We start from the raw sequence: 14,161 nt of genomic DNA, 5'->3' as shown, positions 1-14,161 counted from the left end.
TAACAGGAAACTGGAAAAACATATGATGAGGAAAACTTTGCATGGCTGTGGAGGTAACTGACAGATAACTAACAGAAGAATGTCTCAAGCAACACACAACAAAGTGTGAAGCATTTAAACCAAATAAGACAAGTTCAAAATCTGCTCAATAAGTCAATGTAATGGCACAATACATTGGTATGTGGACAATTATGCTCCAATTCTATACCTGTGTGATAAGCAATCGATCAATTTAATACATACAATCAAATAAAAAGTTCATGCAATAACTATCTGAGAATTCTGGAAGACCTCTAGCCTCCCGGAGCCAGGTTCACTGAGTTGCATCTCATACAAGAGACTGAGGAAGTGATAGATTGGAGCTACAGGGAGGTAGCCATGCCTAGGTGGTAGGGTTCAAGTAAATGTGGGACTGTGAAAGAAGGGCAATAAGCTACCAGAACAGACTGTCACTGAGTCCATTCCCCTCAATAATAATCATACCGTTTTGAAGGATCAACCTACTGGGGATTGCCATTGTGCCCTGGTGTATTGCACTGAGAGAGGCACTGTGGCTCAGAAGGGAAGAGGACTGCAGTAGAGATAGAGGGTTCCATAGTTAGAGGAGTAGACACAAGACTCTGTGGATGTGATAAAGACCGGGATGATATGGTGCCAGGAATCTGGGACGTTTTGCATTGGATTCATGGCATTCTATGGGGGTGGTTGAGCAGCCAAAGGTCTTGGTACATATTGCCATCATTGACATAGTAAGAAAAGCAAGGAAGAAGAGAAGATTTTAAGGAGCTAGGTAGAAAGCTGAAAAGCAGGACCTCCATGGTAGTATCTCTGGATTACTGTCTGCCACACACCAATGAGGAGAAGAATACAATGATTTGGCAGATGAATTGTAGTTGAGCAACTGGTGCAGGGGGCAGGGCTTCAGATTTCTGTATCATTGGAATCTCTTCTGCAGAAGGTATGACCTGTACAAAAGAGATGGTTTACAACTGAACCTGGGAGGGACCAACATCCTTGCCAGCAAGTTTGTTAGTACTGTTGCAGAGGCTTTAAGTTAATTTGGCAGGGGGATGAGGATGAGGATAGGGATGTTGGTTTACAGTGTTAAAGAAAGACAAATTGAAAAGGGTGATGGAAGGTGTTACATTTGAAAGCACACGGTATACGGAATAGAGTAGATGATCTTGTAACACAGTTACAGTTTGGCATGTATGATGTTATGGGCATCACTGAGTCGTGGCTGAAAGAAGATTACAGTAGGGAACTTGATATCCAAGGATAATTGTATCGAAAGGCCAGGCAGGTAGGCAGAGTGAGTGGCATGGTCCTGTTGAGAAATTGGTGACCTAGGATTGGAACATATAGAATCCTTGTGGGTAGACTCAAGAAACTGCAAGGGTTAAAAGACCCTGATGGGAGTTATATACAGTGCCTATAAAAAGTATTCACCTCTCTTGGAAGTTTTTTTTATCTTTTATTGTTTTACAACATTGAATCACAGTGGATTTAATTTGTCTTTTTTTGACACATTTACAGAAAAAGACTCTTTCGTGTCAAAGTGAAAACAGATCTCTACTAAGTGATCTAAATTAATTACAAGTAAAAAATGCAAAATAGTTGATTGCTTAAATATTCGCCCCCATTTAACATGGCACAACAAATCATTACTAATGCAGCCAATTGGGTTTAGAAGACACATAATTGTTAAATGGCGATCTGATTTTGGAAACCTGTGTGCAGTCAAGGTGTTTCAATTGATTGTGGTGAAAATACACCTGTATCTGGAAGATCCTTTCTCTGGCTGGTGAGTCAGTATGCTGGCAAAAACTGCACCATGAAGACAAAAGAATGTTCCAAGCAACTCAGAGAAGAAGATATTGAAAAGCACAAGTCAGGAGATGGATACAAAAAATTTCCAAGACACTGAATATCACTTGGAGTACTGTTAAGTCAATCATCAAAAAAATGGAAAGAACATAGCACAGCTGTAAATCTGCCTAGAGCAGGCCGTCATCAAAAACTGAGTGACTGTGCAAGAAGGGGACTAGTAAGGGAGGCCACAAAGAGACCTATGACAACTCTGGAGGAGTTACAAGCTTCAGTGGCTGAGATGGGAGAGACTGCGCATACAACTGTTGCCCAGGTGCTTCACCTGTTGCAGCTTTATGGGAGAGTGGCAAAGAGAAAGCCACTGTTTAAAAAAAAACACATGAAATCTTGGCTAGAGTTTACCAGAAGGTATGTAGGAGATTCTGAAGTCAGCTGGAAGAAGGTTCTTTGGTCCGATGAAACCAAAATTGAGCCTTTTGGTCATCTAACTAAACATTATATTTGGCATAAGCCAAACACTGCACATCAAGTAGATATGCAGGTAGATTGAGAAAATCAGGTTGATGCTGGATCCCTGGGCAGGGCACTTGTAGAAAGGCAGGATGATGCAACTGTGCTGACAAAAGCTAACATTAAAGCAAAACAGAGGACATATAATAGAGCAAAATTAGTGGAAAGCTACAGGATTAGGAAACTTTTAAAATTGAACAGAAGGCAACAAAAGAAGCTGGGGGGGGGATATGAAATATGAAGGTAAGCTAGCTGATAATATCAAAGACAATACCAAAAGTTTTTCATGTATATAAGGAGCAAAAGAGAGGCAAGAGTACATATAGGACTGCTGGAAAATGACAATGGAGAGGTAGCAATGCGGGACAAGGAAATGACAGATGAACTGAGTAAGTAGTTTGCATCCATCTTCACTGCGGAAGACACTAACAGTTTGCCAGAAGGACTGCTATTACTAAGGAGAAGGCGCCTGGGAAACTGAAAGATCATCTGGACTAGATGGACTACATCCCAGCAGTCAGAAGGAGGTAGCTGATGAGATTGTAAAGCATTTGTAATGATCTGTTAAGAATCAATAAATTCTTGTATGGTTCTGGAGGACTGAAAATTGCAAATGTCATTCAAATTTTCAAGGCAGGGATGCAGAAGAAAGGAAATTATAAGCTAGTTAGCCTGACCACACTGGTTGTGATGATATTGGAGTCAATTGATAAGGATGTGGTTTCTGGGTACTTGGAGGCACATAGTTTCCTTAAGGGAGATTCTTGCCTGGCAAATCTGTTGGAATTCTTTGAAGAAATAACAAGCAGGATAGACAAAGGAGAATTGGTTGATGTTGTGTACTTGGATTTTGAGAAGATCTTTGACAAGGAGCCACACCTGAGGCTGTTTAACATCAGCCCATTGTAGTACAGGAAAGATACTAGCATGAACAGAGCATTGGCTGATTGGCAGGAGGCAAAGACTGGGAATAAAGGGAGCCTTTTCTGATTGGCTGCCAGTGACTAGTAATGTTCATAGGGGCCTATGTTGGGACTGCTTCCTTTTAAGTTGTATGTCAATTATGTGGATGACAGAATTCATGGCTTTGTTGCCAAGTTTGCAGATGATACAACGCTAGGCAGGGGGCAGGTAGTGTTGAGGAAGCAGGGAAGGTCTTAGACAGTTTAAGAAAAATGAACAAAGAAGAGGCAGAACAGTATGCAGTGTCAGGAAGTCATGAACTTTGGTAGAAGGAATAAAAACACAGACTAATTTCTAAACAAGGAAAAAATTCAAAAATTTGGGGTACAAAGGGACTTGGGAGTCCTCATGTGGGATTCCCTAAAGGTTAATTTGCAGGTTGAGACAGTGGTGAGGAAGACATGTGCAATGCTAACATTCCTTTCAAGAGGACTAGGAAATCAGAGCAAGGATGGAAGGAAGCCACTGTTGAGGCTTCACTTAGAGTATTGTGAGCAGTTTTGTGCTCCTTATTTAAGAAAGGATGTCTAAATTTGGAGGGTTTTAGAGGAGGTTTATGAAAATCATTCTGGGATCAAAAGGGCTATCATATGAGGAGCGATTGATGGCTCTGGAACTACTGTATACTCACTGGAATTTAGAAGAATGAGGGGGGGATTTGATTGAATCCTATTGAATGTTGAAAGGCCTCGATAGAGTAGATGCAGGTGGATGTTTCCTATGGTAGAAGAATCTAGGACAACAGAGCACAGCCTCAGAATAGAGGGGCATCCATTTAGAAGGAAGATGAGGAGGACTTCCTTTAGCAAGAGATTGTGAATCTGTTGAATTCATTGCCAGAGGCAGCTGTCATTGGGTGTACTTAAGGGAGAGGTGTACAAGATGATGATAGGCATTGATCGTGTGGATAGTTGGAGGCTTTTTCCCAGGGCTGAAATGGTTGCCACAGGAGGACACAGGTTTAAGGTACTGGGGAGTAGGTAAGAGGAGATGTCAGGGGTAAGTTTTTTACTCAGAGTGGTGAGTGCGTGGAATGGGCTGCCGGCAACGGTGGTGGAGGCGGATACAATAGGATCTTTTAATAGGCTTTTAGATAGGTACATGGAGCTTAGTAAAATAGAGGGCTATAGGTAAGCCTAGTAATTTCTAAGGTAGGGACATGTTCAGCACAACTTTGTGGGCCGAAGGGCCTGTATTGTGCTGTAGGTTTTCTATGTTTCTATAATGTTTGAAAGCACAGAAAATCATCAGTACACATCTAAATACAAACTGTGAACCATCTGTGTAAACCCATTGAGACTAACTGTAATTGTGAATTTAACTAATTTTGTAATCACTATTTACCAGTGCCCGGGCATTGGGATTGGCTCTCTTGTCCAGGAGGAGCTTGGTGACCCTGTAGTGACCACAGTGAGCAGCCACATGCAATGCAGTGAGATAGTCAAGTGTGACGTCATCAACTGGTGCCTTATGCTGCAGCAGATGCTTGACACATTCCACATGATCTCCCTGGGCAGCCATATGGAGGGGTGACAAACCATTCTGTTCACATGAAAGCAAAAGAGAAATAAAAGGAAAATCATTAACTTCTTAATTCAAAACCACAGCAGGTTACCTGAGAAGGAAATGGTGAATGAGGGATTTCTGTGATTATTCTGGATAAAGAGCAGAAACAACATATGAGACACCAATACTCATGGCCATGAACTGAAAAGAATGGATACAGCCCAGTCAATCACAGGAAAATACCTTCCCCATAATCTACATGAAGTGTTGTCATAATAAACCATCATCAAAGTTCCCCCACCATCCAGGCCATGCTCTCTTCTTGCTGCCATTGGAACAAAGTACAGAAGCCTTAGGTCCAGGTTCAGGAACAGTTATTGCCCCTCAACCATAAGGCTCCTGAACCACCATGAATAACTTCACTCACCCCAGCACTGAACTGATTCCACAACCTATGGATTCACTTTCAAGGTCTCCATAACTCATGTTCTCAATATTATTTATTACATATTTATTATTTATTTTTATTGCATTTGCATAGTTTTACTTATTTTACACATTGGTTGTTTGTCCATCTTTGTTTGAGTGCAGTTTTTCATTGATTCTATTGTATTTCTTTGTACCTACTGTGAATACCCGTGAGAAAACTAATCTCAGGGTAGTATATACCTTATATGTACTTTAATAATAAATTTACTTTGAACTTTAGAAACTTCATACACTTATTGTGGTTAGTCAACAGAAGTCTCTCAAAAATTAGTCTACAACCAAAGACAAGAATACCTTATTTTTCAGAAAAGTGCCTATTAATTTGTAGACCACAGAATCCCATCACTGGGTTCTTTCACTGAGTGCAGAGCTGGAACGGATATGCTAGCATCTGTTGTTCAGCATGTCCTGGATTTATTGTTGGTTTGTGCAACTCAAAGACTTACTTCCCCCTGGGACTAACTAGTAGCCAGTTGTTCCCAGTGGGACAACCAGCATGAACCATTTAAATTCAACAATGGTGCATGGAGCATTCATATCAACATTAATCTGCTATTGATAGGAACTTTCTACGTGAAACCCTCAGTTATCAAAGACACTGAATGACTGGATAGAATTAAAAAGAATTGACTTTATTTCTTACATCTTCACATACATGAGGAGTAAAAATCTTTATGTTACATCTCCAGCTAAATGTACAATGTGCAATTTATAGTAATTGGTAATAAACAGTGTGTACAACAGGACAGTCAATAGAAGTACAATTTGATCAACATGAGTTAAGCAGTCTGATGGCCTGATGGAAGAAGCTGTCCCAGAGCCTGTTGGTCCTGGCTTTTATGCTGCGGTATTGTTTCCCAGATGGTAACAACTGACCAGTTTGTGGTTGGGGTGATTCGGGCCTCCAATGCTCCTTCCGGTTCTTTTTACGCACCTGTCTCTGTAAATGTCCTGAATAGTCGGAAGTTCACATCTACAGATGTGCTGGACTCTCTGCAGAGTCCTGCAATTAAGGGAGGTACAGTTCCTATACCATGCAGTGTTGCAGCTAGTCAGGATGCTTTCAATTGTGCCTCTGTAGAAAGTCCTTAGGATTTGGGGACTCATGTCAAACTTCAACTGTCTGAGGTAAAAGATACGCTGCTGTGCTTTTTTCACCACACAGCCGGTATGTACAGATCACGTGAGATCCTTGGTGATGTGGTTACTGAGGAACTTAAAGCTGTTCACCCTCTTAACCCCAGATCCATTAATGTCAATAGGGGTTACCCTGTCTCCATTCCTCCTGTGGTTCACAGCCAGCCCCTTGGTTTTTGTGACTTTGAGGGAGAGGCTGTTTTCTTGATACCACTATGTCAGGGTGATGACTTCTTCTCTGTAGGCTGCCTCATTATTATTTGAAATGAAGCCGATCAATGTAGTATCATCTGCAAATTTCATTCACAGATTGGAGCTGTGGGTGGTGACACAGTTATGGGTATACAGAGAGTAAAGGAGGGGGCTTAGGACATAGCCCTGAGGGGCACATGTGTTGAGGGTCAGAGGAGCAGAGTTGAGGGAGCCCACTCTTACCATCTACCAGTGATCTGACAGGAAGTCCAGGATCCAGCTACACAAGGCAGGGTAAAGGCCAAGGTCTCTGAGCTTCTTGTCAAGCCAGGAGGGAACTCTGGTGTTGAATGCTGACAGCTTTCTCACATAAGCAGCCTTCTTCTCCAGATATGTAAGGGCAGCGTGCAGAGGGGTGGCTGTTGTGTCATCTGTTGATCAGTTGTGTCAGTAGGCGAATCGTAGGGGGTTCAGTTTGGGTGGTAGCATGCTGCAGATATGTTCCTTGACCAGCCTCTCAAAGAATTTGCTTATTATTGAGGTGAGTGCAACAGAACGCCAGTCATTTAGACATGTTACCTTGGCCTTTTTAGGTGCAGGGACAATGGTGGATGTTTTGAAGCAGGAGGGCACTCTACACTGGGAGAGGGAGGGATTAAAAATGTCTGTAAACACACTTGCCAGTTGTGCCGCACACCTTGATCCTGGGATGCCATTGGGTCCTGCAGCCTTGTGGCTGTCCACTTATTTGAAACACCTGTGTACATCAGCCTCAAAGATGACCATGGTGCAGGTCACTTTGGTGGCTATCCTCGGGGGCTCAGTGTTGGTGGCATACAACCAAGCGAAAAAAAGATCTATCTCATCAGGGAGAGAGGCAGCGATGTTGGCAGCACCACTGCACTTAGCTTTGAAGTCTGTGATGGTGTGCAGACTTTGCCATAAGTTGCATGTGCTGTTGGTGGAAAGCTGTGTCTGGATGTTGTCCCTGTATTGTCATTTCACTGCCTCTAATGACTTAGTGTAGATCACAGCTGTATTTCTTAAGATCCCATTGGTTATCGGCAATGTAAGCTCTGTCTCAAGCAATAAGAGCAACATGCACAGAACTGCTGATCCAGGGCTTCTGGTTTGGATAGACCCTGACCGATTTTTGGGGGGACAACATCCTCAATGCACTTCCAGGTGAAGCTTGTGAACCATTCTAAGAACTTAGAGACTTCCTCATCATGAAAGATATTCCAGTTGATGTCATCAAAGCAGTCCTGTAGCATGAAGACAGATTAGTGTCATCAACAGTGGACGGTTTTAACTATGGTCGCCTCTTGTTTTAGTTTCTCCCTATACATGGGCAAAAGCATGATGGAGGAGTGATCTGATTTCCCAAGCAGTGGATGGAGAAGCGCTTTGTAAGCACTGAGAAAGGGAAAATAGCTGTAGTCAAGTATGCTATCTCCCTGTGTGCTCACTTGAATGTGTTGGCCAAACTTTGGAGAGACTTTAGTCAGCAACACTCCATTAAAGTCTCCAGCAACATTGAAAGCATCTCCAGGGTACTGATGGTCTCCTACAGTTCCCCAAGAGCCAGGTCAGTATCAGCCTGCAGCGTAATATACACGGCTGTGATAATAAAGCCATGAACTCCCTATGCAGCCAGTAAGGTCTACACAGCAACACAAGGTACTCCAGATATGGGGAAAAAAGGATTTGAGGGAATGCACATTCCAGTGGTTGCACCAAGCATTATTGACCATGAAGCATACCCCACCTCCTTTACTCTTCCCAGAGAGGTTTTTAGACCTGTCCGCCAAGAAAAAGGAGAACCCAGAGGGCTCGATGGCATGATCCAGTATCTCCTCTGTCAGCCAGGTCTCTACAAAGCACAAAACATTACATTCCTTTATTTCCTGCTGTTAGGAGATTCTGCCTCTCAGCTCACACAGCTTGTTGTCCAGGGACTGAACGTTACCCAGGAGTATGCTAGGGAGCGACGGCCAATTAGCATGATGTCTCAACCTCACCAGAACACCAGCCCTTCCCCCTCGCCTCCAGCACCAATTCCAAGGTAATGGTGGTGTAATAAATGAGCCTCCCATGGATTGTGTAAGCAGGGGTTCCCAATGTAGAAAAGGCGGCACATTGTGAGTAAATGCTGACTTTCCAATGTTCAGAAGAGTCAGCCTATCATATTTGATGTGACTATCAGCATCTTGAACAAGAAGTGTGAATGTATTGCAGAAATTAGCAGTACACTGTAAAGTTGGAATGGAGTTTGCAACACAGCGCTCTTTCAGCTTCATAGTCATGGCACTATGTTGTTTGCATTCACCATCAGCACTTTATGAGTAGCCAAATATCAGAGTACATTTGTCCAGGGATTGCTAAGTAGAAGTTCAGGCCTGGTGTCCGAAACCTCCACCCAAATTGATTAGCAAAAGGCAGCAGTTTAACTGGGGAAATGGGCTGCTGTTATTGTGTGTTTTTAAGTCAAACTCATCTTGGGCAAATCTCAACTGTGAATTAGTTAACCAGTCTATTCACTATTAATCTGAGACAAATGGTCTTAATTAGCACACCAACTAATGAACTCAAACTACTTAACAGTGTACACAAAACCACCTTTGTTCTGGCAAGCATTGGGGCTCCTCTCTCAAGCAGAATTTCTACAGCTCCGTCATGTCCACTCCTTGCTGCACAATGTAGTGGGGTCAGTCCATCCTGATGAAAAAACAAAGCAGCTTAAACAGACACATCTGGGTGAGTAGCACAAGTTGTGCAAACATTTGAAATCCAGAACTATCAAGGCAAATTAATAACTAACACTAGTTTATTTGCACAAACTCTTCCCTGCATCCTATAACACATAAATTGTTTTGGATACTGTTGGGGGTGCAGGGACACAGTATGACTTTGCAGAAGAAAGCCACAGCAGTCTGGGTTCTGGCAATGAGTCTGGCTCTTTGGCTCAGACGAGAAGTGTGGGAGGGGTGGAATGAGTTAAGCAGTAGTGATCAGGGATTCAATCATTAGGGGAACAGACAAGGGGTTCCATGGATGAAAATGAGTTTCCCATGTGCCTCCCAGGTGCTGGTCAGGGACATCTTGGATCGAATCCATAGCATCCTTAAGGGGAGGGTGAGCAGCCACGGGTAGTGGTCCATGTCAGCACCAGTGACGTAGGTTCTGAGGCCTTGCAAAGTGAGCTCAGAGAGTTAGATGCCAAGTTAAAGAGTGGGACTTCCAGGTGGTGATCTCAGGATTGCTACCCATGCCACGTGCTAATAAAGCTCAAAGTAGTAAATTGAACACATGGCTGAAAAATAGCAAATGGAATTTAATGCAGACAAGTGTGAGGTGTTGCACTTGGGGAGGACAAACCAGGGTAGGATTTACACAGTGAACTGAGGACTGGGAATAAGATCCATAAATGCTTGAAAGAATTGTCACAAGAAGATTGGGTCATAAAGAGAGCTTTTAGCACATTGACTTTCATAAAACAAAGTAATGAGTATAGGAGTTGGGATGTTATGTTGGAGTTGTACAAGTGTTGGTAAAGCCAAATTTGGAGTATTGTATACAGTTCTGGTCAGCTACCTACAGGATTGATATTAGTAAGAGTGAAAGAGAACCAAAAAAATCATGAGGATGGTGCTAGGACTTGAGGACCCATGTTATAGGGAAAGGTTGAATCAGTTAGGAATTTTTTCCTTGGAGTGTAGAAGAATGAGAGAAAATTTGATAGAAGTATACAAAATTATGAGGCTAAATGCAAACGGCCTTTCTCTACAGAGATTAGGTGAGGCTAGAACTAGGGGTCATAGTTTAAGGGTGAAAAGTGAAAGATCTAAGATGAACCGGAGGGGGAACTTTGTCACTCAAAGAATTGTGTGAGAGTGGAACGAGCTGCCACTGTGAGTGGTGGATGTGGGTTCAATTGCAACTTTGAAGAGAAGTTGATAAAGGTGATAAGATAAATACATAGATAAGGTGGGTGAGGGGTTTGGAGGTGTTGTAGTCTGCATGTGGTTCTATGGGACTAGGCTGTATTGCAGTTCGGGATGGACTAGATGGGCTGAAGGGGCTGTCATTGGCTGTTGTGCTCTATGACTATATTCACTGCACCTCATGCCCTTAACATCAGACCTCACTGTCCCCATTACCTTCATAATTAAAACTCTCAAATAATTAGGGCATATACCCTTTTGGAGATTACTTTTAAAAATCATCTTCAAAATCCCAAATTTATGCTGCTTCACACATCAATACATAATTCCAATATGGCAGCACTAGCAAGGGGCTGATGTCAATCAACAGAGGAAATAACTTTTTATAAGGAAAATACAATGACTTTATATGGAATTAAATTTGCTTTTCACATTATTACTTCTCCCATTTGTTCCCCACAATCTTACTGTTACGAATGGAATTCTATATTTCAATAGTATAATAGGTTACTTTTAGTTCTTCTGCAAATAAATGCCAACAATCCATTCAAGCTAAAATGAAACATCTTTAGCTACAAACACTGGGCTGCAGAACATTTTCAAAACTGATGAGCTTGAAGTTATCCAATATTCTCATCCTTCACCTGGATTGTTTGAGCAGCAAACCTGGAGAAATTTGAATGTTAGCATTTCAAAAGGAAGATGGTGACTACACTAGAATGTTGTTAGTATTGGGTAAAAATCGGAATTTCATGGCAGGATGAATTGTAACACAATGGAGCTGATGATTAGATATACCAAAATAATTATTAACGCACAATTTTGAAATGGGAACAGTGGTGACATTCTCAAGGGATATTTATTTAAGATGAGCATCTTGTGTGTCCAGGCATAACAAGGGAAATAACAAATAATTATAATAGTTCTGATGTTTCTAAAGTATTCTGATGTTTTATCATTTTGAGGAGTACTTATTATCTTCATTATGTGCCGTGTCGTATTACATGGTCTTCCATTTGTCTTTAATCTGAATTTTTGCCCATGTTCTTATTCTTTTCTTTATCCATGACCATGATCATAAGACCAGCAGATACAGGAGCAGAAGTAGGCCATTCGACCCATCGAGTCTGCCCCACCATTCAATCATGGGCTGATCCAATTCTTTCAGTCATCCCCACTCCCCTGCCTCCTCCCTTTGATGCCTGGCTAATCAAGAGCCTATCTATCTCTGCCTTAAATACACCCAATGACTTGGCCTCCACAGCCGCTGGTGGCATCAAATTCCACAGATTTACCATCCTCTGACTAAAGTAATTTCTCCACATCTCTGTTCTAAATGGACAACCTTCAATCCTGAAGTCGTGCTCTCTTGTCTTTAGACTCCCTTGCCATGGGAAATAACTTTGCCATAGCTAATCTGTTTAGGCCTTTTAACATTTGGAATGTTTCTATGAGATTCCCCCTCGTTCTCCTGAACTCCAGGGAATACAGCCCAAGAGCTGCCAGACATTCATCATACAGTAACCCTTTCATTCCTCGAACCATTATCGTGAATCTTCTCTGAACCCTCTCCAATGTCAGTATATCTTTTCTCAAATAAGGAGCCCAAAACTGCACACAATACTCCAAGTGTGGTCTCACAAGTGCCTTATAGAGCCTCAATATCACATTCATTACTTCTAGAAATGAATGCCAGTATTGCATATGCCTTCTTCACCACCGACTCAACCTGAAGGTTAACCTTGAGGGTTTCCTGCACAAGGAAAATTACTACTGAGAGGGTTGGAAACCTTGAGGGTTTCCAAGTCCCTTTGTATCTCTGCATTTTGAATTCTCTCTGCATCTAAATAATAGTCTGCCTGTTTATTTCTTCCACCAAAGTGCATGACCATACACTTCCCAACATTCTATTTCATTTGCCACTTCTTTGCCCATTCCCCTAAACTATTGAAGTCTCTCTGCAGACTCTCTGTTTCCTCAACACTACCCGCTCTTCCACCTATCTTTCTATCATCAGCAAATTTAGCCACAAATCCACTAATCCCATAGTCCAAATCATTGACATACATCATAAAAAGCAGCGGTCCCAATACCGACCCCTGTGGAACTCCATTGGTAACCAGCAGCCAGCCAGAATAGGATCTCTTTATTCCCACTTTCTGTTTCCTGCCTATCAGCCAATGCTCCACCCATGCTAGTAACTCCCCTGTAATTCTATGGGCTCTTATCTTGCTAAGCAGCCTCATGTGCAGCACCTTGTCAAAGGCCTTCTGAAAATCCAAGTACACCACATCTACTACATCTCCTTTGTCCATCCTATTTGTAATTTCCTCAAAAAATTGCAGTAGGTTAGTCAGGCAGGATTTTCCTTGTCATGTGCCTCCAGATACTCCGTAATCTCATCCCTAACAATTGATTCCAACAACTTCCCAACCACTGGTGTCAGGCCAACAGGTATATAGTTTCCTATCTGTTGCCTCCCACCCTTCTTCAATAGCGGAGTAACATTTGCAATTTTCCAGTCATCTAGAATGAATGATAGAATCAAACGATTTTTGAAAGTTCATTGTTAATGCCTCTGCAATCACTCCAGTTACTTCCTTCAGAACCCGAGGGTGCATTCCATCAGGTCCAGGAGATTTATCCACCGTCAGACCATTAAACTTCGTGAGCATCTTCTCAGTAGTAATTTTCACTGCACATACTTCACTTCCCTGACACTCTTGAATGTCCGGTATACTGTAGATGTCTTCCACTGTGAAGACTGGTGCAAAATACGCATTCCGTTCCTCTGCCATCTCTGCATCTCTCATTACAATATCTCCAGCATCATTTTCTATTGGTCCTAAACATAGAAACATAGAAAATAGATACAGGAGTAGGCCATTCAGCCCTTCAAGCCTGCACCGCCACTCAGTATGATCATGGCTGATCATCCAACTCAAAACCCTGTACCTGCTTTCTCTCCATACCTCCTGATCCCTTTCGCCACAAGGGCCATATCTAACTTCCTCTTAAATATAGCCAATGAACCGGCCTCAACTGTTTCCTGTGGCAGAGAATTCCACAGATTCACCACTCTCTGTGTGAAGAAGTTTTTCCTCATCTCAGTCCTAAAAGGCTTCCCCTTTATCCTTAAACTGTGACCCCTCGTTCTGGACTTCCCCAACATCGGAAACAATCTTCCTGCATCTAGCCTGTCCAATCCCTTTAGAATTTCATACTTTTCAATAAGACCCCCCCTCAATCTTCTAAATTCCAGTGAGTATAAGCCTAGTTGATCCAGTCTTTCTTCATATGAAAGTCCTGCCATCCCAGGAATCAATCTGGTGAACCTTCTTTGTACTCCCTCTATGGCAAGAATGTCTTTCCTCAGATTAGGGGACCAAAACTGCACACAATACTCTAGGTGCGGTCTCACCAAGGCCTTGTACAACTGCAGTAGAACCTCCCTGCTCCTGTACTCAAATCCTTTTGCTATGAATGCCAACATACCATTTGCCTTTTTCACCACCTGCCGTACCTGCATGCCCACCTTCAATGACTGGTGTACAATGACACCCAGGCCTCATTGCACCTCCCCTTTTCCT

The 14,161-nt window shown here is 42.4% G+C and overlaps 1 protein-coding gene across 24 annotated transcripts in view; it reads right to left on the bottom strand.

Annotated features, from left to right (window-relative positions):
- Window positions 1–14,161, bottom strand: part of ank2b (ankyrin 2b, neuronal) — an 874,534-nt gene that overhangs the window by 292,943 nt on the left and 567,430 nt on the right. For all 24 annotated transcript variants that reach the window (XM_073065114.1, XM_073065112.1, XM_073065128.1 and 21 more), the window contains 2 exons: window positions 9,247–9,345; window positions 4,648–4,845 (listed from right to left, as the gene is read on the bottom strand). In XM_073065114.1, the coding sequence (XP_072921215.1) occupies window positions 4,648–4,845; window positions 9,247–9,345 (297 nt within the window). The remainder of the gene's footprint in view (window positions 1–4,647; window positions 4,846–9,246; window positions 9,346–14,161) is intronic.

The sequence above is a fragment of the Hemitrygon akajei genome, chromosome 13 (assembly GCF_048418815.1).
Source record: "Hemitrygon akajei chromosome 13, sHemAka1.3, whole genome shotgun sequence".
NCBI lineage: Eukaryota > Metazoa > Chordata > Chondrichthyes > Myliobatiformes > Dasyatidae > Hemitrygon > Hemitrygon akajei.
Note: the sequence above shows the minus strand (reverse complement) of the source record. Positions and strands in the feature narration are given on the sequence as shown.